The 27,967-nt window shown below is 39.1% G+C and overlaps 1 protein-coding gene across 5 annotated transcripts in view; it reads left to right on the forward strand.

Moving 5' to 3' along the window:
* Positions 1 to 27,967, forward strand: part of JAKMIP1 (janus kinase and microtubule interacting protein 1) — a 178,211-nt gene that overhangs the window by 60,820 nt on the left and 89,424 nt on the right. For 3 of the 5 annotated variants that reach the window (XM_076335917.1, XM_076335913.1, XM_076335915.1), the window contains exon 3: positions 13,690 to 13,964. In XM_076335917.1, coding sequence (XP_076192032.1) covers positions 13,836 to 13,964 — 129 coding nt within the window. In that variant the 5' untranslated portion in view covers positions 13,690 to 13,835. Of the gene's footprint in view, positions 1 to 472; positions 759 to 13,689; positions 13,965 to 27,967 lie in introns of those variants that run through there. The other 2 variants (XM_076335914.1, XM_076335916.1) reach the window with 2 other exon arrangements.

Consider the following 27,967-nt stretch of genomic DNA (forward strand, 5'->3'; position numbering starts at 1 on the left):
GGTATAGGGCCAGGCACATTTTTAAAAATGGCTCTTTCTTTGTTTTGCTGACTGATTGTGAAATCTGCCAAAATTTATATTTTTCCCCTCTCTTTAAATAGATGGGAATTAAATTTAGGTAAACTTTGGTATTACTCTCATAGTTCCACTTTTTCTTAACATCCTTTGAACAATCCATCTGTGCTGACTAATGCTCTGTACAAATATTACTTATGTTCCCTGCCCTGTGATTACAGATCCATTGCTCTTCAAACACAGAAAAGAAGTGCTACAACATGGTTGTCTCCGAGTAGTTTCTCTTACTTGCAAATATAACAAGGTAGTACATTTGGGTAGCTGATAGCTGCACAGCTGCTGGCAGAATTCCCACATGTGTTTTACCATTAGATAAGCCTGTGGCTGGTAATGGTCGTGTCGAGATAAGATAGGCAATGTTTCACTTAGTCATCTAAGAGTACTTGTCTGTGTGTTGAATGTTTGCAAGAGGTGTTAAAAAGAAAACTAAACAAACTTTTCCGACACCTTGGAAAGGTCTTTCATATATTAATCTGTCCGATATTAAGCACAAGAGATCTTCAGGCTATTATGAATCTCCTTGTCTATTCATAAATATGAATGGAAAAAGAAGGTATGAACCATGAGAAACCTGTAGCCTACATGGTATGCATTCAGTAAATAGTAGTGAGGGATCATGAAGTTGGCAGTTTTGACAATTCTTTAGGATATACTGTCCTTGTAATACCTGGTGCTTTTTCTTGGTAAGTAGGCTTTCTCATGGTTATGGTTGTCTTTCTAGCTTTTTGTTTGTTTTTCTCAGCTCTTCCATTCAATTAATTTTTAACTTCAATAGCTCTGAACGATGTGTTATGGATATTAAATAGCTTTGATAATGTCGTTTGATTATGGCAATATATGGGGGGGAAGCATGTTTTATGCATAGCATTGTAAAAGCGTTGATTCCCAGGAGAACAGTTTCAAAGGACACTATCTCACCACCTGAAACTTATCCTTTCTGAAGGAAACCCGTGCTGTGCACATACACACGTACTATATTTATACATATTTAAGTATATTATGATGATCTTTGTATTACCAGTAGTCTTGAGCAAAAACATATTTTAAAATGTACCTTTATGTGTTTCCATATTATAATCAGCTTGGACAATAATAACCGATTTCAGGTTGTTACTCAGTAGCTCAATACTGCAGTTCTGCAATCAGATACTGTAGAGTGGCATAATGTATTATTTTGAGGAAACTGCTTTCTATCAGCCTTTTGTTTAATTCATGGAGACCTTTCTGTGCCTTTTCTGTCTTGTGTGATCTTTTTGTTCATCCTATATTTTGCATAAAATTTGGAGTCAGTGTGCCTGAAAAATGTTACATACTGAAACACTCCCATCTCCCAGCTGAGTTCACTTTTTATTTAGTGTGGACTGTGTTCTGTGTTTGTGTCGAAAACTTTAACACAAACTAGAAAGTCTACCTCAAGTTTGTTTGAAAAATTACTTCAGACGTGAACATATTTGGTAGAATCACATTTATTAACATTTCCTATTCAAAAACGTATTGGTAGCTCTTGTGTGTGTTGGTTATAGCAGGAAACAGAAATGAGGAAAGCAAAATATGGGGAAGAATTAATGTCTCCTAGGACCGTACATGTGAGTATAGAAACTGAATTGAATAAAACAGAGCATCAGCCCAGCAATGCTAGTTAGCAAATGCAACCCACCACAATGAAGACAAAAACCCTTTCCAGTGAATACACTCTTTTGGGTCTGGATGGATCTGAGTAGCATAAATATACTTCATGACTGCAGAATTCACCGATGGCGTTCTGATTTGTGTTGAAAAATTGCTTGCTCGTCAAAGATGTTAATTTGAAGAGGCAGTATTAGCATAGGGTACTAGGTGGTGTCATTTTCAGGTATTCTCCTAAGTTCTGTTTTATTCACTTTCTGTAAGTATTTTGATCTTGAAGAAATACATTTTGTCAGCTATGAAGTCTGAACTTTATTTCACTGGTTGAATCTCTGTGATTCTCTTTACCTGAATTATTTTAGATGTTGGGACACTGTTTAGAGATTGTATCCAAACTAACAAACAGATGTATTCAGCATTTATTGTCTGGAAAAGACACCATATTATCAAAACCAGAAGTTTTACTGGCTATTGAAAATTTATCACATTTATCATTAGTGACCTGCCCTGGGGACAGTACTGGTTCATGATCTAGGAAGAATTCTCTCTATTTACATGTTAGGAAAGGGGGATAAGAGAAGCTGACAATTCAAGTTTGTTAAAGAGTGTGACAGATTAGTATGTCTGAGAGGGATTTCCATGTAGACAGAATGATGGGTTTTGTAGGTGTGCTCTGAAGTCAGGACCATCAGGGATGCAAATCCGTATTTAGTCCTGAAGATGACCAAGATGGAAAATGTTGAGGGGTTGAGGGGATCAGAATTAATTAAATCATTTGAATAGGAGCAAAGTTTAGATTTGATTAGTTGGCAACCCCTAAGCACAGTGCTGTGCAGGCTTGATAAGCGTCTTTGCCACAACCCTGCTAGCCTGTGCACTTCTTCCTGCTGTTAAAACCAAAGTAAAAGTTTTGGGGAGGGAAATAAATTCTGCTTGACTTATGTGAAATCTATCTTAAAATTAAGAAATGCAAAGGGGAACCAGGTGAGGCAATATACTGACTTGTAAATGACAGGTGTCCAGTCTGTAGCAGAGGCATTTCTATTGCTTCATTGAGGAACTTGCATTTCTTTATTGAGGAGATACTTTATTGCCTTCTGGTTCTTTCAGACAAGAGGTAGAAAGGGATGCAAAAGAATTATAGTATTTTACTGTTCTTCTGAGACTTACCCTGGTATTGTTTTGCCTTTGGGATCAGTTGTGCTTTATTCCATCTGTTCAAAAGTGGCGGTTTAATATTTCTTTGCTTTTCAGGAAACTGTGGAAAACTGACTTCCCATCTTTCTCAAGTAAAAGAACTTGCGTTAAACTGTTTGCAAGAGTGCAGTTGTAACAGTTTCCTGCACAAGCATAATTTTATATTTCCCCTGCCTTACATTCAGTGATCTATATACGAATGAATTTTTAAAGTTACTGGAAGTCAATGAAAGAGGGGGAGCAGGGAAAGGGGGTTATATTGCTGGTGGAGAGCAGTTTCCAAGTGTGCTGGATGTTATTACAACAGAAGAAAAAAAGAGGAATTTGGTAGTAGAATGGTGGTGGAGAGTATTTGGGCATTTCAATTAACTTCCAACAATCAATCTAAGATTTAAAAGTGGATCCTCTAGTCAGGACGGTGAAAGGAAACCCATTACGTAGCTCTTTACTGGTGAAGACCTGCATATATCAAAAAATAACATCTAGTTATTTCCTATCTTTAATCCCTTACATTTGGGAAGTGTTAGTGAAGATCTTTATGATTTGATGTTTCCAGATTTTTACTGCTAAAAATATAATAATACATGTTTGTAGCATAGCCGTTTGAATTGATATTCCCTGGAGGGAAAAGAACATGGTCACACTTAAGAGCTCCTGGTTTTCACATTGTTCACTGAAGCAGGCAGGCAGCATTCCAGCATTTCCCCTTCCCTGTAGAAGGGCAGTGTATGCAGGTAACAGCTAGGTCTTGATTTGTGTGTAACGTTCAACTTTCATCTCACCCTTATTTTTTCTTCTTCCTCTTCTGATATGCACTTCTCTTTCCTTTCCTTTCTTCTGTCTGTGAGAACTGGTGGTTGTGAGGAATGAGCTGGGACAGACTCCCCAGGGTGCTGGGGAATAACAGACAAACAGCAGATATGACTCTTATTTAGGCTAGTGATAAGAGGCGGACTACATTGAGAAGATTAGCTCTCTTCCTTTATTAGAACCTTCTTAAGGAGGCTCCGTTCTGGTAGTCCGTTCCCCAGGATATATTCCACCCACACCCCTTTCTGCCCGTCCCGTCCCCCCCGCAACTTTGGAAACTGCTAGTTAAAGTTTTGCTAATATAACTTTGCTGTTTAAGAGGTGAAAAATTGTGGTGTTACTGCCACAGCTGTGCTAACCTTAACCTTAGAGCAAAATCTTATTCAGAGATTCAGCTAAAGTTTAGGGAGGCGATGTGTGTTGTGGAAGGAATAGTTCTTTTGGCAATACCTATTTTCATATTTCTCCACTGAATGTTCATTAAGACTAAGTGTGCCTGTAAAGTCACTGCCAGCACCCTAACTTTTGAGGCTTCCCTCTGCCACCTCTTTTAGGGGATGAGGTGGGGAAAGGGACAGAACCGAATACTAAGATCAATTCATAGCAGAAATTATATGAATATATTTTTACACAACTGGATGCAAAGTTAGGAATGCTTGAATAAAGATTTTTGTCCATTGTCAAAGATGATTTACAGAACCATTTAGACTTTGCAGAGAATGGCCTTCTTTGCAGGCACCATGGGAAGAAGGAGGTTGTGTTCATAAGAAATGAAGCATAAACATCTTTCATTCAACCACAGGGACTCCTGTAAGCTTTAAGTGACACGTCTTGGCCTCAACTTTACGTAAAACACTGTACCGTCTTCATGGTCTGCTCTCTGAAACAGCATACTGAAATGAAAACTTGATTTTCCAATGAAGGAAAAATGTTATATAGGTAAAAGGGATAAGGATGTTTTCCTCAGAGTGAACGATAAATCACTTTTTAATTCCCCTAAATGACCAAAACAGCCTGACTATGACAGCATTCAGCAGTTCGAGATACATTGCTAGCAGTGCTGTGCCCCCCATAAGTTGGATACCCCCATAAGTTGGATGTGCAACTTCCTTACTAGAAAACTCAAAATTGCGTGTACAAGTAACCTCTGTTCTGTGTCTAACCATTCTTTCAAATTTAGGCAGCTTTATTTCCATATATATATATTTCTGTGCATTAATTAATTTCTGAACTTCAAAATACTTTGGGACAGTCTAAACTGGGCAACAGTCAATCTCATAGTCTATAGTGGCTTGTTACAGAGTAATTCTGGGGTTTTGTATTTGTATCTAATTGCATGTTTCTCTCTTTTTGAGCTGAATTATGACTGAGTTTGTCTTTGTTTTTTAACGTTCTGAGGTATGCTATCCTTAAAATTATGATTTCGATACATGTATCTGGATAAAAGTATTTTCTGCAGGTCTTCACGGCCATCACATTGAACTCTAAGCATCTTCAGAAAGCACATTCGTACTTCTGGTGGCCGGCTTGCCAACAACCTTTCCAACAAGCCTGGCATGGTTTGAATCAAATTTGCTGGCAGTTACCAGAAGGATGTTTCATTGGTAGTCTTCTCACGATGGTAAAGTGTTTTCAGTTTGTGGATATTGGAGGTTGGTTACACAAAGAAAGTCTTTAGTTCACAAAGTTTCTCCTCTGTGCTTTTCTTGTGCTTTGTCGTGCTTGTCTCTGTCCCATTTAAGCTGAGGAAGAAATGAAAGTTTGTCTCCAGGCTCTGGCTGTGTTAGTATCTAGCTGTGCATTTTACTGGCTATAGTTTTAAGCTGCGGCACTGCTCCCTTACGGAGTTGAGAGAATTGAGAGAGGAAAGAAGCTGTTGTCTGGCTGAAAGATCCAGTTTAAATATTTTATCCCAGGTGATGCAGTCCCATCAGCCTGTACTGCAAAGCCAGAGGGACCATTCACTCAAATATCAATACTTGAAATGCCAGCATTAGCTGGCTGATTATCAGAGCACTGTTACGAGAAAGTTAACAGATCTTGTGAGGGAATTGCAGTTTTGTGGGACACTAAATTTGACGGTTCCTGCCAACTAACAATCGCATCCAGATATGCCTTTTCTCCTCCTTACACTTGACTTCTCAAGTCTATCCTACTGATTTACAAAATAATAAAGTAAATATTCAACATTTGGTAAAGTGTTAGACTACCCCATTTTTTCTCCCACTGAGGTTGCACTCTCTCTTGAGTCATCAAATTGGGAATCTGAACCTCTCTCCACAAGCTTGCCAGTTGTTTTGCACATTTCCTACACAGCTGTTATCCCTGAATTTTTCATTTTTCCAGTTTCAGGTTTTAACTCTTCTAACCCTTTACAATAAAAATAATAATAATGATTAAAAAAAAAAAAAATCCAAAGAACCTTTCCTGCAAAAATCAGATAAATAACTAAACAAAAGCAGTCCAGTATAATCCAAAAGCCTAAGTTTGGCAGGATGATTAATCTGTGGGGTGTCAGTGACAGTGAATAAAGATACTAGAATCTGTCTCTGTGTTTGCCATTTCTCTAGCCCTAATTGGGAAATGCTACAACTTGCCCTTTCTTCCTGCTCCTGTTTTTGCTCTTAAATACTATGCTTTAAAGGGAGTGCTGCTCCTCAGTGAAAGCCCGGGGATCTCCCTGCATCACAGGGTACAATCAGAAGGGTAGGAGGCTGGACGTACGTTGCGCTAGACGGCAGGCATCTTGTCAGGTCTTCTGCGTGTGCTCAAAAGAAAGGAATTGGCACAGAGATCAGAGGAACAGCTCTGCCTAGAGCTGCCTCTCTGGGGTTGCAGTTAACCCAGCACCCTAAAAGGCTCTGACTCTGTAACAGAGCTGAGTTTGGAAGGTTGTGGAGGGAGGGTTTTGTTTTATTATTTTTGGTTGCATTTGAACTTTACCTCTTTGTGCTGTTGTCCTTTTGATTTTATATGTGTGACAGGACTGCTCTTCGTAGCAGTTTGTCTTTTAATGTGCTTAGTAGGGTGATTTTAATGATTAATCCACAAAACAGTGCTACAAGTGAAATTGGGTAAATACTAATTAAAAAATGATCATTCACTGAAGCCAAAGAATATTTTTTATTTACTTTAAAGGTCTGGGATCAAGCTCATAACTTTTTGAGAAAGGATTCAGGTCAAGCTTTTAGTAACTCCTAGTATATTAAAGTGTTGTGTAGTGCAGAAAGGGAGTTGCAGAGTGCATCTGCGTAGGGTCTTGAAGGGGCCAGCAGAGCTGAGGGGAGGTACGTGGCTACAGCGGTTTGGAGGAGATCTGGTTCAGTTCCTCTCCTAGGTGGGCTGTAGTGGAGCCAGTGCTTTCCACCATTTTTCTGCATGAAGACTATATAATATTGTATTGTAAGACAGCTGTACTGCTCACTGGGCACTACACAGATGTCTCCAAACAAGCTGTGGTGTTCTGCAAACACATTCATAGTGCATATTTGCCTCTGCTTTTTGTTCCCATCCCGTTATGTAAATTTGTTGTTTTGATTGTTCTCTGCTGTTCCAGTAGCTTTGACCTGATGAGCTGTAGTGATTTGAGGAGATTATCAATTTCAGGATATCAGACAGGGGTCTCATATCTGAGGTTAGCATTTTTGCACCCAAAAAGTTGCATTTCTGTAGTTGCTTGGCAGTGGAATGGCAGTGACAATTGTCTGTAGTCACAGTAAATAGTCCATTCAAAGTTACATTTTTGAACTGGTCCTTCATTTGCCCTCAAAAATAATCTGTAAAATCAGAGGCCTGTTGTTCCTTTAAATCCTTTTCCATCATGTAACTATTTGGTGTTTCCTATTCTAAATTGCTTGCAAGGATTACTGAAGATACTGTCCTTTCTGTAAATAGCTTTAACACAGATTTTTAAAGAATTGTATACATAACAAGTTCAAATTAATCTCAGTGACTAAATGCATATGTGATTCCTTCCCTTCCCCCTGCCTTGTCCTCTTCAGCTCAAACATTCCCTTTTACTTGTGATAATTTCTTGTAAGTTAAGAGCTAGCTTTGTTTTTGGATGGGCTGCTTATGTCCTTTGACTAGAATGAGGCCATTAATATGCTGGATGCTATCCAATGGCCTGCAGTAGTACCAATCAGAAATAATTATTCAGTGTTATATGGTTGTTAGCGGTAGGTACACATATGTTTGAGCGTGGGCATAGGGTTTAAATGAGTTTGATATACTTAAATTATTTTTTTTTGTATTGGTGGCATGCAGTGACTTGGAAACATATTTTAGTTGCATATTTTAGTGTTTTAACAGATGCATACATGACACAGGTGAAATTCATTCTGAAACTTGCCAAACTCTAGTTCTGTTAACTGCTCCGTAAGGACTTGGAAGGCAGCGATTTGTGATGGGATGTTAAAACGTGGATACTGATTCCTGGGGGCAATGGGCATTTTCTGAAAGACGATGGAGATACAGAATCTCAGCAGATCACCTTTCCTGAGGTGCCATTGAAAAAAAAATCATGGAAGCAATTACTATCCTTGACAGAAGAGCTAACTGACTTACCCTGCGGATGAACACAGTATTTGTGTCACCTGTTATGACACCTCACTCAGAAGGTTCCATAAAAGCCTAACTCATGCTACACTGGAATCTCTACCAAGCAAAGAAGCTACCTCTGTTCAACATGGCTCAACAGGATTACGTTACTATGAGCTCTTTCAGCAAAACAACAATGAAGAATGCTTAGAGTTTCTTGACGGTTGCTTTCCACATAGTCTGGACCTATACGTATATTGTTATTAAAGCAAGAATGACTCAGGACTGTAGGCTGTGAATCTGCAAAAATGAATGTGGGGCTGTTAGTTAGCAATAAAGATGTTTTTGTTTTTATCCACCAAAAAAACCACAAATGGCACATACAAAATTGTTCCACTGTAAGGAAACTCTGCATTTCCCTAAGTGGGTTAGGATTTAAAATAACCCTCAAAAGCTCTACTGTTACAGAAATAGATTTGTCTTTATAGGTAGCTAATGAACGGGTATCTAAAATGTGACTAGTCTACAATATACTTAGAAAATTATTCTGATAATTTTTATTTATATTTTTTGGCTGGGAAACATATTATTTTACACCCTGTAGAGATGCTTTTGCTTTTATCCATTCAGTCATGTTTTATTACATAGGACTGAGAATTAAAGCAGGAAATGTAGGTCATCTGAACCATAGGAGAAATGCGCCTTGGGCATTGGGAGCTATGAACGTTGTCTTTCCCATACAGTCACGGGTTGATTATGACTGGGTTTTAAACTATAACATAGGTGAACTGGCAGTTACTTCTGAAGATAACATTGTACCTGTGTCCACTGCATTTATTATTGTCAGGTGCTAAGGTAATAAAATTTATTTTAAACTTCTTGAATATTCAGAATTGTGCTGTACGAAGAATGTACTTACGTCTCATGTTCACAAGCATAATAAGAGTTACGGGCAGCCCATAGCAGGCTCTGCAGTGTTATAAGAGAAATGTTGAAATAAAATGAAAAACCACTATTTATGTGGAGGTGAAGCATCTAGTTGAAGAAGCTTTTTCCCCCCCGCCCCGTATCTGTGTTTTTGCTTGGTGTTTCAGCTGAGATGACTCATTAACAACTTCACCTTCCAAAAATCATGTTGAAGCTGAATAATGTTGTTCAAGTCTGAATCAAGACTGGAATGCTGAATTTTGGATGACACCATTTAGTAAATTTTTCTTGTTAACATGTTATTTTATCCATATTTATTACTTGAGTTTATGGGTGTACTTACTATTCCTGTTGATTACTGTTTATTACTGTAAGAGTCACTCTCTAAAGAGATAACCCTCCACTTATTTTCATGTATTCAGTAAAGAATCATGTTTAAAGACTTGCATTTCTTTAAATGGAGTTATTTTTCACCAGAAAGTATTAAGTTCCTTCTTTTCTTACTCTTAAGTAATCAAAATTCTTTGATGCTACACTTTCACGTTTTTTGCAGTAATTAATTTTTCTTTTTTTACTGTTATGTTTTATTGATATTTAATATCTAGAAGCATCATATAGCAATTCTTGACCTAGTTCTAGGCCTTTCTTGCTAAAACCAGAGAGATTGAGGTAGTGATGAAGTACATCCTTTAAATCTGTAAAGCAAATAGAGGAGAAATTGGAAGTTATGATTGGAACACTGTTCAGCTGATTGGTTTTCCAGGTACCTTAGAAATTTAATGGATTTCCCAAAACGTGTAACACAAATGGAGTAATAATTTGTTAATCATGTTAAATATTTTGATCTCTCATACGCCAATCCCCCAAACTGTTGAACAGTTGATTCAAATCCAATCAAGTTTGTTTCTTTTGTTGTTGTTCTTTTTCTTGAATTACAAGTGCCCCTATACCTATCAGGTAAAGTGAGACACTTGGTATATTCTAGAGACTGCTGAAAAGGTTACTTGTGATTTAGAATCCATTACTCTTTCCTATCCTTTTTTTTGTGAAATATAAAATATATTCAAATGATCTTAAGGTTTGCAATAAGTGTGTAGAACTCACAGCGCAGGAAGTGGCTATTTTTATTCATGGAGCGATTGTGGGACTGTATTGTGGTGGCTTCATGAACTTGCCTCTCAACTGACATATGGTGAGTTAATAAATAGGTTGTTGGTTGAAGCTTCTGAGTCAGTAAAGTCAAATTTTGTCAGAGTAGAATATTTTTTCCTTCTTTTTTTCTCACTGTGTTTAAAAGTTGGTTGGTTTTTTTTTTTTTTTTTTTTAACCCTGACCTTTATCCAAACAGTAAAAGTGGGTAGTCAACTAGAAGGGAATCTAGGCACTCACTGGTTCTAACCCTTTCATTTGGGAATCAAGATGCGTGCTTTTCTGCTGTAGCCCTTGTGTGTCTGGGCTTTGTGCCTCTCTGAGTGTATAGAGAGGCTTTGTGTTGCCATAGTTCCTGCTTTTGAACTAGATAGGCTGGAAGATTTATCTAGGGAAGAGTAAAAATGGAAATGTTTCTGTGCCCACCGATGCAGGTTGATGGGTTGTTTTGGGTGGGGTGTTTTTTTTTTGTTTGGTTGGCTTTTTTTCTTAATGCCTATAGGAGAAGAGGGTGATTTTCATCAGGTTCTTGGTCTAAGCTTTTATTTTACCTGAAAAGATTGAGAACAATGTTTTGAGATTACCTTTTTTTTTTTTTAAATGCTAAAGAGTACTTCAAAGAGTAGTGCTGAACTCTCTATTTTTAAGGCTAGTTTAAGTGCTAAATGTAATTTGAACAGCTTTAAATAATGCATGTTATATTTAGACCCCCATATTTTCAAAGGTAGATGACAGCATTATTCTGGTACCTTACCATAGGACCTGATTTGTTAAAGGATTTGAGTGATGGTGACTCTGGGATAGAATATGAACTCTGCAGTCATTGGGAGTTTTACATGACCAGACTTCAGAGACAGGCCATCCCCTGAAGTGCATAAACAGAAGTTTAGATGTTCATATTGAATGGTCTAGTGTCTTCATAATATGCTTGGGAACATGGTACGGCCAGGAGAGATTACTGTTACTGAACAAAATATATGTGGTCATTTCAAACAACTCCATATTTCAAATCTCTTTTTCGGTTCTCTGGATGTCATGTATATCCACATCAAGCACAGTTACCTCACTTTCTCGTTTTACTGATGGAGAAGCAAACGTCTATCATTTAAATGTTCTTTATTCCAAACTGTAATTGAGATGGGGGTGGGGTTTAATGAGGTTAAAATTCATGTAGCCAGGCCAGTGAGGGATGTTTTTGGTTTCCTTAACTTAGTTAATCATCTACTGAATTAAATCATATATAATCTGGCTGCATCAGGAATATTGTTTTAGTAAGGATTTCAGGAATAATTCCTTGATAGTATCTGAATACCCCAGATAACCTTTGAGATAAGGAACCATTCATCTCCCCTTCCACCATTGTAAATGTTGTGGAATTATTATAGATTGGATTTGCACATCTATATTATTTCAGATTTTCTTTACAAATTGACCAGGGAAATAACACTAGCAACCGATTTTTAATTCAAATTTTCCATACAGTGAAGGATTTTGGACGAAATATATTGATTAAATAGTCTTTAGTTTTAGTCTTTAGCATCATAGAAACTCTATAGATTAATAGCATGAAATTCCTGTATTAAGAATAATAATGCCTCAAGTTTCTTCTACTCACTGAAGAGTTCTTTGTTTCAAGTTACTGTAAGAATATTGGTAATTTATTTTTCTTGAATCAACAATTATGTGTAAAATCACAGTAGCACCAGTGTTTATTTGTTTTGTAAGGTAGGTTTGATACATAAATAAAATTAAAATTTAACTCAGTTTCCTGATTTTTCATAAATTATGTATTAAAAATGCTCACTGTAATGAATTTAAGGAACAGATTAAATTTTATTGCATAGGATAAATCGATAGATTATTAAGTTTGGAAGGAAAGACATCTGATATTACAAAGCAAAACAATGCTTTCACTTAAGTTACTTTAGCAAATAATTGGTATAGTTGATCTTTTTTCAATTGCTTTTTATAAACAAAAGAACTCCGTGGGAATATTTTCAAGCAGACTGAGACTTGGTGTCCTGAGTTCTGTTCACTTTTTGTCTGACTTGACTTGTCATTTTGAGCAAGATATTTAACTCCTCGATTTTTGTTTACCAGTCCTTAAAAAGGAGAATAAAACTTATGTATTTAATGGAACTCACCAAGTGGTGTTTGTCTGTACACACCCGAGGTATTAGCTGTCCACCCTTTAGAAAGTATATGCTAAAGAATGCATGTGATTTTCATTATAATACAATTTCTAAAATAACTCCCAGGTAGAAGTAGGTTGGAAAGAGCAACTTACTGTTTGAAGGCAGTTTGGGAGCAATTTTCTTGGAAGTATAATACTCCAGGAATGTAGTTCAGTATTAAAGTAGGAACCTCTCTGCTTTGTCGGCAATTTAATGATGAAAATTATGTGGACATTTAAAATGAGCAGAGGACATGGGTTTGGAAGCTAATTCAGCATTGATAGCACTTGTTGCTCAGTTTGTTCTTGTGGAGCACCAGGTTATTCTCAGGGGAGAGCAGAGAGGAAAAAAAAGCTGCAGATTAAGCTTCTGTAACTACTCATGAAGCAAATTAATTGTGGGATTTCCTAATTATTGGAATTAGGGTTCGTTGTCTGCTATTGATATTCTCCTTGAATATTACCTAAAGCTGATTTAAATAATTGAATACTTTTTAAGCTTAGAGGCATGCTGGGGAATGAAAATGAAGTTAAATCATAGAATCATAGAATCATTAAGGTTGGAAAAGACCTATAAGATCCTCGAGTCCGACCATCCACCCAATACCTTCATGTTTTGATTAGGGCATTTCAAACAGTATCAACCCTGAACATAAGCAGTTTATATATATGATATTTTTAAGAAGTAATTTTAAAATTTTTTCCAGTTTTGTGATACCTTTCCCATATGTCCTGGTGTTGTGAGACTTGATGATAATTCTGAATAATACATTATAACTGATACATTAAGATGAGAAGTGCTTTCTTCTTACTACAGGAAATAAACTATTCCCACTGAAACACCACCAGCCTCAGTTAATTTATGGTTGTCCCTGTGGCTCTTGGGAATCCTGAGCATGGACCAAGTCAGGTCTTGAATAAGATAAGATTTATGTTTATATGCTATATTCATCATAACTGTAAAGAGTTTTATTTCTGTGGACATCCGATTACAGTGGATAGAGTTTAGATAAGGTGATGAAATATAGTGTAACTTCTTTTCTGATCTATTTCTTTCAAAGTCTAGTACACTATGCAATATAGTGTATACTACAAGGAAGTTCAATGTGCTTTAAAACTGGATGTTAAGTCTGATGTTTGATTCTGCTCAATGCTGTAGTCTAATTCTGTTCCCACTACTTTGTTTCTTCCAGGACATGAGAGACTGCTCCCACGATGGCAGAGATTTGTGTGAAAGATTTTGTTGAACACTACATGACTCTTAAATGCTAAAAGCAGAAGGCACTAGCTGGTAGCTCAGTGTGGAGCAAAAATTTTATTTTAAACTTCAAAGATAATTATGTCAAAGAAAAGTCGTGCCAAGGGAGAGAAGTCCGACATGGAGATTGAAGCCCTGCAAGCTGCTAATGAGGAGCTACGAACTAAACTAACCAACATCCAGATAGAATTTCAACAAGAAAAAAGCAAGGTATTTGTCTGTCTATATTTTGTGATCATTCTTCTTAACAGTAGCACTGTTTGAAACCATCAGATCTTGAATCTCAGACTAAAGCACTACTAAAATGCATTAGCCTTAAAAGAAAAACACGTGACAAAGAAGTGAAATCAGAAGAACCACTGATGAACTGAAATTGATGCCAACTACTTTAAATAACGTGCAAAAGGAAGTGAGTATCCCCAAACATCAAGTCACTGAAATTTGCAGTCGCAGCAATACAAATGGCGCTAGCTTAGTGTGACTTAAAGGCAACAAGGGAGTTTTGTATTTGATCTTAGCACTGAAAACTGTATGTTGTAAAAAGAAGTGTCTTCAAAGTCAAACGTCAGCATCATATTCAAAGCATGTCACTTTAAATGCCTATGGAGAATTTAAATTAACTGGAAATCATTTGTGTAGGAGTCCTGATTTGATTTCCTGAGGTTATGTGTGCCATTGCTCTGAGCTGTTCAATGATGCATCCGATTGCTAATGAAACAGATGCATCAATATTTGCTATCTAGCACATGTTCAACAGGTATTTGAGTAATCAAGAGAACACCTAGGAGAAATTGTTCATTCATGAAGATTAGCATTTACTTTTATATATCTCTGTAGCAGTTTAAAATATGGACAAGCCAATAAGGTTATTTCTATTCTATTAGTTTATTAATCTCAATTAGTGCATTTGACTTTGCACAAGACGGTCCTGGAGGTGAATCCATGTGGAGATGGATTTATCTGTGTTTGTTTGGTGATACTGTAGTTGCAGGAGTCTCAAGGACTTACCAGTGCAACAAGTATGCACTGAAAACATGTTCACTTTATATAACATAGCTTTGTTCTAGCCTTGTTTCTTTGTATCTGTGTAAAATTTGGAACACCTGAATAATAATATTCCTGTATGTTCTAGTTTCTTTAACAACCTTGTGTGATACTCAGCTTTGAATGGTCTTATTTTTCATATTTTAATTAAAAAAGCAAACAAAAAAACCCCCTACAAATATAATCTTCAGAATTTATTTCTTACAGAGGAAAAAGAAACAGTGAAGCCTTAATTCTTGTTTGACTGATACAATAGATTCAGTATATATCAGCCAACTAAATTGTGTTGCCTTGGAAATTTTTTTCTTCGCAGACTAAAGCAAAAGTCGTATCTCTTATGGGTCAGCAGTATTGATGAGTGAACAGAAAAGTCAGGGTTTTTTGCTATTAGCTTCCTCATCTAACTTCTCCTACTCGTTTGATATAATGAGAATAAATTATAAAACAAGAGTGGCACAAACTACTTGTGCTACTTAAAACCGCACACCATGAAATTTACTAGTGGCTGATACCCTTTAAAATTGAATTTACCAGCTGATAAATTATATTATTTCGCTGTCATTTTTAGTGTCTCAGTGCTTGTTTGGAAAGAGACTTGTAGGCTGATGGTACATTACATTACATTACTAAATTTTTCTTTTTTATGATGCTTTACCTGTAATAGTGTCAAGTTTAACTCTGATTCACCTAAGAGTAAAGTGTAGCTACATGACCATGACAGCTGTAGGAACGTTTTCTATAACTAGTCTGCTGATTTACCTATATCCAGTCTGGTAAGAGTTGCTTCAGTTTGGTTACCTGTTCATCTTTCTACAGTTTGAGAATTTCATATTTTCTGGAGTATTGAGGTTGTTATAGGAGACACATCTGTGTATTGTGCGCACATGTGTGCAGAGAAATGAGTGAGCTCACATATGTAATGTTTAGGTGAATATGAAAGAGGAAATTACAGCCACAGTGCTCTAAAATCCTACTAAATATACAGTGCAGGCCGCAGTAAATTCTGTGGCATGTTGGAGTGCATTTCTGGGAGGATGGGGGGGATTAGGTCTTCAGTGTCGTTCCTACATCTTTGCTGTAGTGTTTGCTCTGAATCATTTAAGTAGAATTGAACCATGTAGTTTATTTCCCACCATCAGGGCAACAGCCTGCTCTCTGTCTGTGCAGCAGTTATATAGGATGCCTTGACTGACAAGATGAGTAAATTAAAGGCATAGAGATTTTTCCTCTTTAGAGTGTAGCTTAAAAATGGGTAAGAAAACCAACAGAAATTATGGCTTGGTATCAGAAAAGTAAAAACAGTGTGCCTAGAGAATTCTAAATAAATTAGATGGCTTTATTGGCACAGAGGTAAGAGGGAATGCGTTGAAGCTGCTAGAGAGACAGCTCTGTGGCCCGTGGGACATAAACTGTATTAGGAAAGGTAACAAACTCTTGTGGGGCCAATTCATTTAATTTAATTCTCCTAAACTATTTTGTCCCTCATGTATATGCCTATATTAATGATTATCTTAGGAAGAACCTTCTAATTGATGAGAGACATCACAAATGGAAATTAGTCTTAACATACTTCTGCCTGCAAAATACTGGTTTCTTTGAAATAAAATTATACCCAAGAGACATCTCTGATCCAAAATTGGTATGTTTGCAGTTCTTTGAATGTGCATCATTGTGGATCTTGCTGGTGGTGTTTTGGGCCTCTGGTGTATGAGCAGCTGGATTCATTTATGTTGCCAAAGGGGTGAAGCAAAAGTTGTGGCCCTGCCTTAGTTCCCTTTTACTGCCTTTTGTTTTGGGAACACTTGTTTGATGTGTTTGGGCAGCCTGTTGTTATGTAGCGTGTCCTCTTGGGATTGTAGGTTTGCTGCCATCTGCAGAGAGCCTGGAGAAGGAAATGCATGAACTGAACGCAGGCTCACAGACTGCCCTCTGCTAGTGGAAATGTTTGGTTGGAAGGCATCCAAAATTTGGGTGTCAAGTAACAAAAAGAGTTGACCAAAGCACAAAAATTATACTTATTTTAACATGGATGGAGGCAGGACTCGCTCTAACTGAACCTTAAAGTCCGGTGCAGTAAGCACAAGGAGCTGCAGTGAATGAGCATGGCCTTGGCAGTCTGAGTCAAGAAAATGTGAATCAGCTCAGTGGTTTTATAAATGCCAATGCTGAGATCCATGAATATTTAGGAACAAGTATTACAAAGTACCTATTCCTACTGAGATGGTTAGCAAACATTAGAAGATAGTCTTCCAATACTTTGGGTAATATTTTGTTCCTGATAGCAAGGTGTTATAGTGTTTGCTCTCACTATTGCTCCATCTTCACCGAGTTCTGCTATTGCTTTTAAATATCTATATTCTGCTTGTGACTGTACATTTATAGAGTTGCTATCGCAACACATCTAGGAGTTAGGATAAATGAGATGTTTCAACTCAGTTGCTACTGTATCACCTCACAATTTTATAGATTGTTTTTGTAAGTCCTCATGGTTTTCCCAGATTTCTTTGGGGGTTTTGAGCTTTGATGTCAGATGTTGAATCTGTGTGTAACAGTGATTCTTTGTAAGTTGAAAAAAAATCCATTTTCAATATGTGAAATTAAAAAAAAAAAAAAGAGATAGCATGCCATACTGTCAAAACAGCTTTATTTACTGGGGATTAAAGAAGTCATATGGAAAAGAGTTATGACCAGTATGTATAGAAGAACTCTAAATACAGCTGTTGATTTGAGAATCCAGGCATACCGAATACATATAAAACCGAATGTTATTCCCGTCTGCTATGTATGGAATAAGAAAGGAGCAGGTTAACTTACTGAACTATAAGGAGTGTACTGAATAGCAAGGAGGCACTAGGGTATTGTAATTGGGAATGAAATATGGCAAACCTCTTGGAGCAGGGAAATGGATGAAGTGTTGGTAAAACCATGTATAGTTACTCCTGCCACTACTGACTGGGATTAAAGGAAGCACATCCCTTTGGGTAGGTTGTTTCCTGACAGCAGTTGAAGGGCATTTGAATTCAGCTGTTCTCTACTCTTGATATATAAATGTAAATTCTCAATACTTAACAAAATCACTAAAATGAGAGAATTTTGGGTATCTGTCAAACATTGGACAGTAAGTAACAAAGTTATTAAGAATAAATGTGGCAGTGTTACTTCAATCAGAATTCAAAATTATTAAATGAGTGAATATGCTAGACATGATAATGCGATTTCTAACCCAGGTAAAACAGATATTGGAGAGGAGTGAAACATCAATAGACAGATACTAAGCAATGATTATCCTTAATTTGGAAGAATCAACAAGAAAGGATGATAATTAAACCTTTTAGATGGTATCATGTTGGAAGAGGTTGACAGAAAAAACTGCAAGAGATCCAAAAAAGTCTGATGTTACAATGTGATCTGCAGGAAAATTCTACTCAGAACTGCAGTAGGGCCTTTAAAATTAATGTGTCTTATCAAATTACATATCTAAACTATTTAAATCTGGACTAAAAGGACAATCACTGGAGTCTTCAGAAGTTTCTAGGGGATCCAAATACAGCACAGGGAAAAAGAGATATGTTTCATATATTCAGATATGAGCAGAAACACATTTTCTGTGATCCTTTGATACTGTTACATAATCTGGAGAGTTTATGTTAAATGAAGTGGAAACGCTTGAGGCAGGAAAGATTACAGTAGATGTGGTGCCTTGATTTTTTATTTATTCTTTTTAAAGAGTTTTTTAAATTTTTTTGTTGCTGGAAATGGGCGTGCAAGAAGAGCATATTTATGAAAGTGGACAGAATAAAGAGTGAACACAGGAGGCTTTTTGCTATGGAGAAGGAACAATGAGTAAGATCATCGATAAAGCAAGCAGTAGAGGCAGATGGAGTGGAAAAATGGTGACTGAGTGTACTGGTTTTGGCTGGATAAAGTTAAATTTCTTCATAGTAGCTAGTATGGGGCTATGTTTTGGATTTGTGCTGGAAACGGTGTTGATAATACAGGGATGTTTTTGTTATTGCTGAGCAGTGCTTACACAGAGTCAAGGCCTTTTCTGCTTCTCGCCCCACCCCACCAGTGAGTAGGCTGGGGGTGCACAAGAAGTTGGGAGGGGACACAGCCGGGACAGCTGACCCCAACTGACCAAAGGAATATTCCACACCATATGACGTCATGCTCAGCAATAAAACTGGGGGGGGGGGGGGGCAGGTTGGTGGGGGGAGCCGCTGCTGGGGCACTGGCTGGACATTGGTCCATAGGTGGTGAGCAATTGTTTTCATTTGCATCACTTGTCTTTCTTGGGTTTTATTTTCCTCTCTCTTTGTTTTTTTTTCCTCTTTTCCTTACAATTTTTAAAAATTATTATTTCTTTTTAATTATTAAACTGTTTTTATCTCAACCCACAAGTTTCTTTCTCACTTTTACCCTTCCAATTCTTCCCCCATCCCACTAGGGCGGGTGGAATGAGTGAGCAGCTGTGTGGTGCTTAGTTGCTGGCTGGGGTTAAACCACATAACTGAGCAGTGAGTACAAGTTCCATCAAAGCAAAGTCTGATATGGTGTAGTCATGTCTGATTGCTGCTTCTGCCACTTCTAAGCTCTTATTAGAGAAGGAGATTCAGAGAAGTGGTTGCCTGAAAGCAGAAACAAGGTAAAACAGGTCAGATTCTTGGACAACTGGAAGCAGTAAAAGCTACATTCAGAAGATGCATTATGATGGATTTTAAGATGCATTATGATTAGGCTTGCCAATGTGACGCCAATCTACAAGAAGGGCCGGAAGGAGGATCCGGGGAACTACAGGCCTGTCAGCCTGACCTCGGTGCCAGGGAAGATTATGGAGCAGTTCATCTTGAGGGCGCTCACAAGGCATGAGCGGGACAACCAGGGGATCAGGTCCAGCCAGCACGGGTTCATGAAAGGCACGTCCTGCTTGACCAACCTGATCTCCTTCTATGACCAGGTGACCCGCCTAGTGGATGAGGGAAAGGCTGTGGATGTGGTCTACCAGGACTTCAGTAAGGCCTTTGACATTGTCTCCCACAGCATTCTCCTAGAGAAGCTGGCGGCTCACGGCTTAGACAGGTGGACTCTGCGCTGGGTCAAAAACTGGCTGGATGGCCGGGCCCAGAGAGTTGTGGTGAATGGAGTTACATCCGGCCGGTCACGAGCGGTGTTCCCCAGGGCTCAGTTTTGGGGCCGGTCTTGTTCAATATCTTTATCAATGATCTGGATGAGGGGATCGAGTGCACCCTCAGTAAGTTTGCGGACGACACCAAGTTGGGCGGGAGTGTTGATCTGCTCGAGGGTAGGAAGGCTCTGCAGAGGGACCTGGACAGGCTGGATCGATGGGCCGAGGCCAACTGTATGAGGTTCAACAAGGCCAAGTGCCGGGTCCTGCACTTCGGCCACAACAACCCCATGCAGCGCTACAGGCTTGGGGAAGAGTGGCTGGAAAGCTGCCTGTTGGAAAAGGACCTGGGGGTGCTGGTTGACAGCCGGCTGAACATGAGCCGGCAGTGTGCCCAGGTGGCCAAGAAGGCCAATGGCATCCTGGCCTGTATCAGAAATAGTGTGGCCAGCAGGAGGAGGGAAGTGATCGTGCCCCTGTACTCGGCACTGGTGAGGCCGCACCTCGAATACTGTGTTCAGTTTTGGGCCCCTCACTCCAAGAAGGACGTTGAGGTGCTGGAGTGTGTCCAGAGAAGGGCAACGAAGCCGGTGAGGGGTCTGGAGAACAAGTCTGATGAGGAGCGGCTGAGGGAACTGGGGTTGTTTAGCCTGGAGAAAAGGAGGCTGAGGGGAGACCTCATCACTCTCTACAACTACCTGAAAGGAGGTTGTAGCCAGGTGGGTGTCGGTCTCTTCTCCCAAGTAACAAGCGATAGGACAAGAGGAAATGGCCTCAAGTTGTGCCAGGGGAGGTTTAGATTGGACGTGAGGAAAAATTTCTTTACTGAAAGAGTGGTGAAACATTGGAACAGGCTGCCCAGGGAAGTGGTGGAGTCCCCATCCCTGGAGGTATTTAGAAGACGTGTAGATGAGGCACTTAGGGACATGGCTTAGTGGGTGGTGGTGTTGGGTTGACGGTTGGACTTGATGATCTTAGAGGTCTTTTCCAACCTCAATGATTCTATGATTCTATGATTCTATGATGCTATAATTGGGAAAGAAGCCTGGAGATTTCCTAGTGGACTGATGTGACCACTTGTCACGCCAATAAAAAGATGAAATCAGGCCTGCAAGTTCCTCAGAAGTCTTTCACTATCTTCCTTAAGTTTGAAAGATCTATATTTGCAAGTTTAATACTCCACAGAAAAGTTATTGTATCCTAAAAAGTAAGGATTTTTAGCATGTTTTTCCCCTGAAATAGTTTAAATTTTGTTCATTTTAGCACAGAGGTCTTGCAATCCAGTTGATGGAGAATTTATCCTTGACACACGGAATCAGTTCAAATAATTATCAACCTTTCATGTTGAGCATCTTCATCTTTTTGTTCTGACACTAGCCTGTTGCACAGTAATTTTCTCTTGCTTCTGCTATAAGATGTATCACTTTACCATGTCACTTCGAAGGAGGAGTTTCAGCAGTTACAAGTCATCCAGTGCCCTAAGACTGACTGAGTAGTCTCTGATATGGAGACCAGAGCGTGAGTTTGTGTTTGGGGGGACAGTGATTACTGCTGCTGTTTCTACCCAGCTCCCTGCTGTAGCATTGTGTGGAGTGCCTTTCAGACTCAGCTTTCGGGATTGCTTGGCACTTCTCTTCCTTATCCTTGGACGCCATACCAGTGTAGACATATTAAAGTTGATCCAAGTAGATCTACGGATCTCCTGGATGAATCTTTTAGACCCCTCCCCCGCCAAGTGGATTTTCTGGAGACTGCAAAGCTGATTCCTTTCCCATTTCAGTATCAGCCCTTTTTAGCTTATAACCAGGAAAAGATCAGGCAAACAAAGCTGCTGCACTAGAGGTGACACCTACGGATTCAGTGTGATTGATGCAAAATACCTTTTCATGAAGAGCTTACCCAGTGGCCTAGCAACAGCTCATTAGTCTCAGATGCTCAATTAAACACCTTGACCCTAGTGCTGGTGAAGGAAGATTGCTAGGAAGACAACAATACTTACCTTTTCTAGCCAGCTGCAGGGTGGAAGGTGTGTACTCAAAGTAAGTGTTTCTTTGCAGCCTGGAAAAACACAAGAGAAGGAGAAAAGGAAGAATTGTGCCGGATTTACCTGCCAAATTGGAATTTCAGAAGCATATGGCAAGTTGACTTTGTATGTCTGGTTACAACCTGATAATACCAGCATTTCCCTGTCTAATCGAAAGTAAATTGAGTTGGCTCTGAACATGGAGCAACGAAACCTTGTGTTATCCTGGAGAAGTGATGTTTCAGAGCACTTTGCTCAGGAATATTCAACATCAGGCCCAGAAAAATATATTTCTATTAAATTTTGTTGAAATTCTTCAGATGATTGTGGTTAGAGCAGGCTTAAGCTGCATTGGTTACCATTGGATTTATGTGTACAGGGACAAAAAGGAGAAAGAAAGAGAGAATTTATTACTTTTACTGGTTTTGTTATTTTGTCCTTTTTCATGTCACTGGAAACTTGATCAGTATTAAAAAAGGTGTTTTTCTACACATTTTCCAAAATGAGGCATTGGGATTGCTCTACTCTGTTGCAGGGAATAAATTTTTCAAGATATTGCTGTAGATGTTACTGCAATTCAGTGAAGCCATGTTTAGTTGCACAGTATGATAGACAATTTGCCATTTTTTAAATTTCTTGTCCTTTTACTTACAATTATATGATCTCTTTAAAAAAAGCAAGGTAAATTCAGATTTTTAAGAGAAACATAAAATATGCTGCCGAATATGTTCTTTCTCTTTCAAATATCAGTTTGTATTGGACTATGTGACCCTGCTTTTGAATGTAAAAAGGTATTGGGGAATCTTTCTGGTGATGGTAGAATCCCTGTGGAGTTAAACTACAGTGTACGAATCTGCTCAGTATGTGTTTGCAGTGATGAAAAAATGTATTTGAACATAAGTCAGTGTTGTGGTTTAACCTCAGTCGGCAGCTGAGTACCACACAGCCGCTCACTCACTCCTACTGTTAACAGATATAAATTCCTTAATACACTCCGGTTAATCTGTTATTATCTCAAACCCTTCGAGCCCCACGTTGGGCGCCAAAAAGGAGTGTTGCGGTTTAACCTCAGTCAGCAACTGAGCACCACACAGCCGCTTGCTCACTCCCCCCCCCGGTGGGATGGGGGAGAAAATTGGAAGAGTAGAAGTGAGAAAAACTCGTGGGTTGAGATAAAAACAGTTTAATAATTGAAATAAAATAATAATAATAATAATAATAATAATAATAATAATAATAATACACAAAGCAAGTGATGCACAGTACAATTGCTCACCACCCGCCGACCGATGCCCAGCCAGTCCCCGAGCAGCGGCCCCCCCGGCCAGCTTTCCCCCAGTTCATGTACTGAGCATGACGTCACATGGTATGGAATGTCCCTTTGGCCAGTTTGGCTGTGCCCCCTCCCAGCTTCTTGTGCACCTGCAGCCTTCTCAGTCGGTAGAGCATGGAAAACTAAAAAGTCCTTGGCTAGTTTAAGCATTACCTAGCAACAACTAAAACATCGGTGCGTTATCAACTTTGTTCTCATCCTAAATCCAAAACACAGCACTGTACCAGCTACTAGGAAGGAAATTAACTCTATCCCTGCTGAAACCAGGACAGTCAGCAATGTGCTCTTGCGGCAAAGAAGGCTAATGGTATCCTGGGCTGCATTAAGAGTGTTGCCAGCAGGTCGAGGGAGGTGATCCTTCCCCTCTACTCAGCACTGCTGAGGCCACATCTGGAGTGCTGGGTCCAGTGCTGGGATCCCCAATACAAAAGAGACATGGACATACTGGATCAAATCCAGCGAAGAGCTATGAAAATGGTGAATGGCTTGGAGCACCTGATGTACAAGGAAAGGCTGAGTCATCTGGGACTGTTTAGGCTGGGGAAGAGAAAGGCCTGGGAGGACATTATCAATGTGTATAAATACCTGACAGGGGAAATAAAGATGGAGCCAGGCACTCTCAGTGGTGCCCAGTGAAAGGACGGGAGGCAGTGGGCATAAACTGAAATACAAGAAATACCATTTAAATGTAAGAATTTTTTTTTTTTTTTTACTGTGAGATGATTGAACACTGTAACAGGTTGCTCAGGCAGATTGTGAAGGCCATGTCCTTGGAGATATTAAAAATCTAACTGGACATTGTCTAGAGCATCTTGTTCTGGTTGACCCTGCTTTGAGCAGGGTTGGACTAGATGACCTCTGGAGATTCTTTCCAACCTCAGCTATTCTATGACTCTATATTCCCTAACTCCAAGCACAAGTTATCTAAGTACAGTGCAATTAATTTTTGAAAAGCTAGTGTAGATGCAGTAATATTTTTAAATGGAAGACCGGTAAACATGTACCTTTTTTTTTTTCTTTCTCTTGAAGCTTACAAATATTTAAAAGGTAAATTTCTTTACTGTAATTTAAATAGTAGAGATTCCAAAGTCTTATGGAAAGATACAAGATTTTCTTCCCAGCGTGTGGTTTTCATTGTGCTGTACAACCTGCGGTGTAACTGAGCTTTCAAATTTGGAATTGCATTGCACAAAGCATTGTGGAAGTGTTAAATGTGGTCCAATTAATTCCTTCCTGGAATCCATGAGGAACAGGATAGGGGGATTGAAGAGAGGTAGGCAAACACAGAACTTTGTCAAGAAAGGAAACTTGTTGGTTAACACAAACAAACAAACAAACCCCAAAACAAACAAACAAAAAACTTCAAAAGTTTGTTCTTAGTTGTTAGAGAAGCTAAAATCTAGGCTGAACTCTGCCAATCATGACAAGTGCCTTGTATCTTGGGTTGCCATTACAAATATGTTCCCCCCCCAACATTTGGCTATTATGTTTCTAAAAATGGGGCCAGTGTTAGGGCTGCCTTTTTCATAGCGACGAGTGGCTTTCCTTAGGGGTCGGTGTTGGGACCGGCGCTGTTTAACATCTGTGTTGGTGACATGGACAGTGGGATTGAGTGCACCCTCAGCAAGTTTGCTGACGACACCAAGCTGTGTGGTGCGGTCGACACACTGGAGGGAAGGGATGCCATCCAGAGGGACCTGGACAAGCCTGAGAGGTGGGCCCGTGCAAACGTCATGAAGTTCAACAAGACCAAGTGCAAGGTCCTGCACCTGGGTCGGGGCAATCCCAAGCCCAAATACAGGCTGGGCAGAGAATGGATTGAGAGCAGCCCTGAGGAGAAGGACTTGGGGGTGTTGGTTGGTGAGAACCTCAACATGACCTGGCAATGTGCGCTTGCAGCCCAGAAAGCCAACTGTATCCTGGGCTGCATCAAAAGAAGCGTGACCAGCAGGTTGAGGGACGTGATTTTCCCCCTCTACTCCGCTCTCGTGAGACTCCACTTGGAGTAATGTGTTCAGCTCTGGGGCCCCCAACATAAGAAGGATATGGATCTGTTGGAGCGAGTCCAGAGGAGGGCCACGAAGATGATCAGAGGGCTGGAGCACCTCTCCTGTGAAGACAGGCTGAGAGAGTTGGGGTTGTTCAGTCTGGAGAAGAGAAGGCTCCGGGGAGACCTTATAGCAGCCTTCCAGTACCTGAAGGGGGCCTACAAGAAGGCTGGAGAGGGACTTTTTACAAAGGCATGTAGTGATAGGACAAGGGGTAGTGGCTTTAAACTGAAAGAGGGTAGATTTAGATTAGATACAAGGAAGACATTCTTCACTATGAGGGTGGTGAGGCACTGGAACAGGTTGCCCAGAGAAGCTGTGGATGCCCCATCCCTGGAAGTGTTCAAGGCCAGGTTGGATGGGGCTTTGAACAACCTGGTCTAGTGGAAGGGGTCCCTGCCCATGGCAGGGGGGTTGGAACTAGATGATCTTTAAGGTCCCTTCCAACCCAAACCATTCTATGATTCTGTGATTCTATGATTCTATGATCTTTGGTTGCTTATGTCCACAGCAGCCTTGCCTAAGTGAATAATTTTTAATGGCATGATCCAATGCACGCTGAAATTTTAATAGAAAGGATGCTGTTGGCTGGACACTAGATTACACTGTAAGTGTGCTTAAATAGGAGTAGAGTTTACATATTTTTTAGAAAAAGCAAACCATACAGACTTCTTTTGTTCTTGTTGAAGGAAAGTTGCTATTGCATTTGATTTTTAAAATAAACAGTAGCATCTTTGCTTGTTGGCCTCACCTCTAGTAATCCACCTTTTTCACAGTTGGCAATAAATTGCCTACTGTAACCTGAGTTCCTGGCAAAAAGCTGTGCGGGGAGTATCCCTCCCACCTCCCAAGTGATTGACTATTGTGCCACAAATAAAAAATATCTGCATTTATATCCAAGAGAAAAAAAAAAGAGGTAGTCCTTAGTAAGTTCTTATCATAACATTTTTATTGGGGCAGTGGTTCAGTAGCACTTGGAAACATATATGGGTTAATAGGTTACGTTTTTTAGGAAATGTGTAATTTTAAAATTATGTCATTGACTCCAGTTCATAAAACTGAACTATTATATTTCTGTCTCAAGTGCACAAAGTACCTTGTCAAAGAAAACAACACCAGATGCAAATATTGTATGATAATATAATCATATTGTTTTAAAGAAAATCCTTCTTTCAGGCACTGTTCAGACATAAGAAAGGGAAGAAGCAATGACATTTGGCATTATTTTTCCAAGAAGCTAGCATCTGCTTTGGGCAACAATGTTGTATCAGTGTGCACCAATTATTAAAGATTTAATTTAGAAAGGCAGAAAATAACTGTTTTATTGGTGCCCTGATATCCTGCCTGACTTTGTTTCCCTGTTGGCTTAATTTCTTGGTGATGCTTCATGTTCTGCCTATGAACAGAACAGCTTTCTCAATTTAAAAAAAAAAAAAAAAGCCAGAAATTAAAAAAAGACAAATTGCTTTAAAGTTTAAGTTCATTTTGAAACTGAGACTTAGGCATATGGGGAAATGCCACACTACTATTTTCATTCAGTCAGTTGCTCTGGAAGCCAGACATGTACAGATCTGCATAGTGTGTGGGATAAGAGGGACGGAGGGAGTGCGGGAAGGACAGCTTATGGCTTTCAGGGAAGACCTAACAGACAGATCTAACTTTCCATCTTGTCTGACAAGAAGCAATAACAAGAAAAGACTTTTAAAGACCTTGAGAACTGGGATGCATCTTTTTTACTGGGTCATGAGCAGTGATAGGCATTTAAGATGCAGTGTAAAAATCCAGGGGTTTTAGAAGGATTCTTATTCTTCTTGTTTACATTGCTCTTGCTGAAACTCTGTAGGTAGGATGACTAGATGATGTGTGATAACATTCAGTTACTCTGAGTGGTTTAATATGTGTTGTCACAGACAGCAGCAATGCATATAGATGTTGCCTTCCCTTAATTCAGTGAAAGACAAAAAAAAAATTGAGCAACTATGCCATTTTGTGTAACAGTACTCCTCCAAAATTTCAGAATCCGTTTCTTGTATATTAAAAATGCTTTTAGAAAGTCACATTCATTAATAAGTTGTATTGAAAACTGCCTTTCAATTGCATGCTTTATGTACCATATGACTAATTTTAAATTACTGTAGTTCTGGAGGTGTATTTACTGTACCTATATATGCCATTATACAGTTTGTTTTCCGATGTTGTTGTTACAGGGTTTCATTTCTCAGTTTCATTTCAGTTTTCTTTGCTCACCAGTAAGGAAATAACCAGTAGATTTAAGTGAATAACAAGTGTTGGTTCATCTGCAAATTTACCTATAAACTCATCCACTTGTGACAGTAAATAGGTGAATAAGTGGTTTAGCTTTGTCATAGAATCATAGAATGGTTTGGGTTGAAAGGGACCTTTAAAGATCATCTAGTCCAACCCCCATGCTATGGACAGGGGTAGGACAGTCTTAGACTCTCCTGTGGAATCGAGTACCCTAATCCAAACACTGAAAATCAGTGCTATCCACTGCAGGCTTGGAACTAAATGTCGTCCCACCAGAAGAAGTAACACATGGATATCTCCTGCAGAAAATTTCCAATAGCCAGACTTAGCAGTTTGGGAGGAAAAAAAATACCAAAAAATCTATCTTTCTTC

The sequence above is a fragment of the Aptenodytes patagonicus genome, chromosome 4 (genome assembly GCF_965638725.1).
Source record: "Aptenodytes patagonicus chromosome 4, bAptPat1.pri.cur, whole genome shotgun sequence".
Taxonomy (NCBI): domain Eukaryota; kingdom Metazoa; phylum Chordata; class Aves; order Sphenisciformes; family Spheniscidae; genus Aptenodytes; species Aptenodytes patagonicus.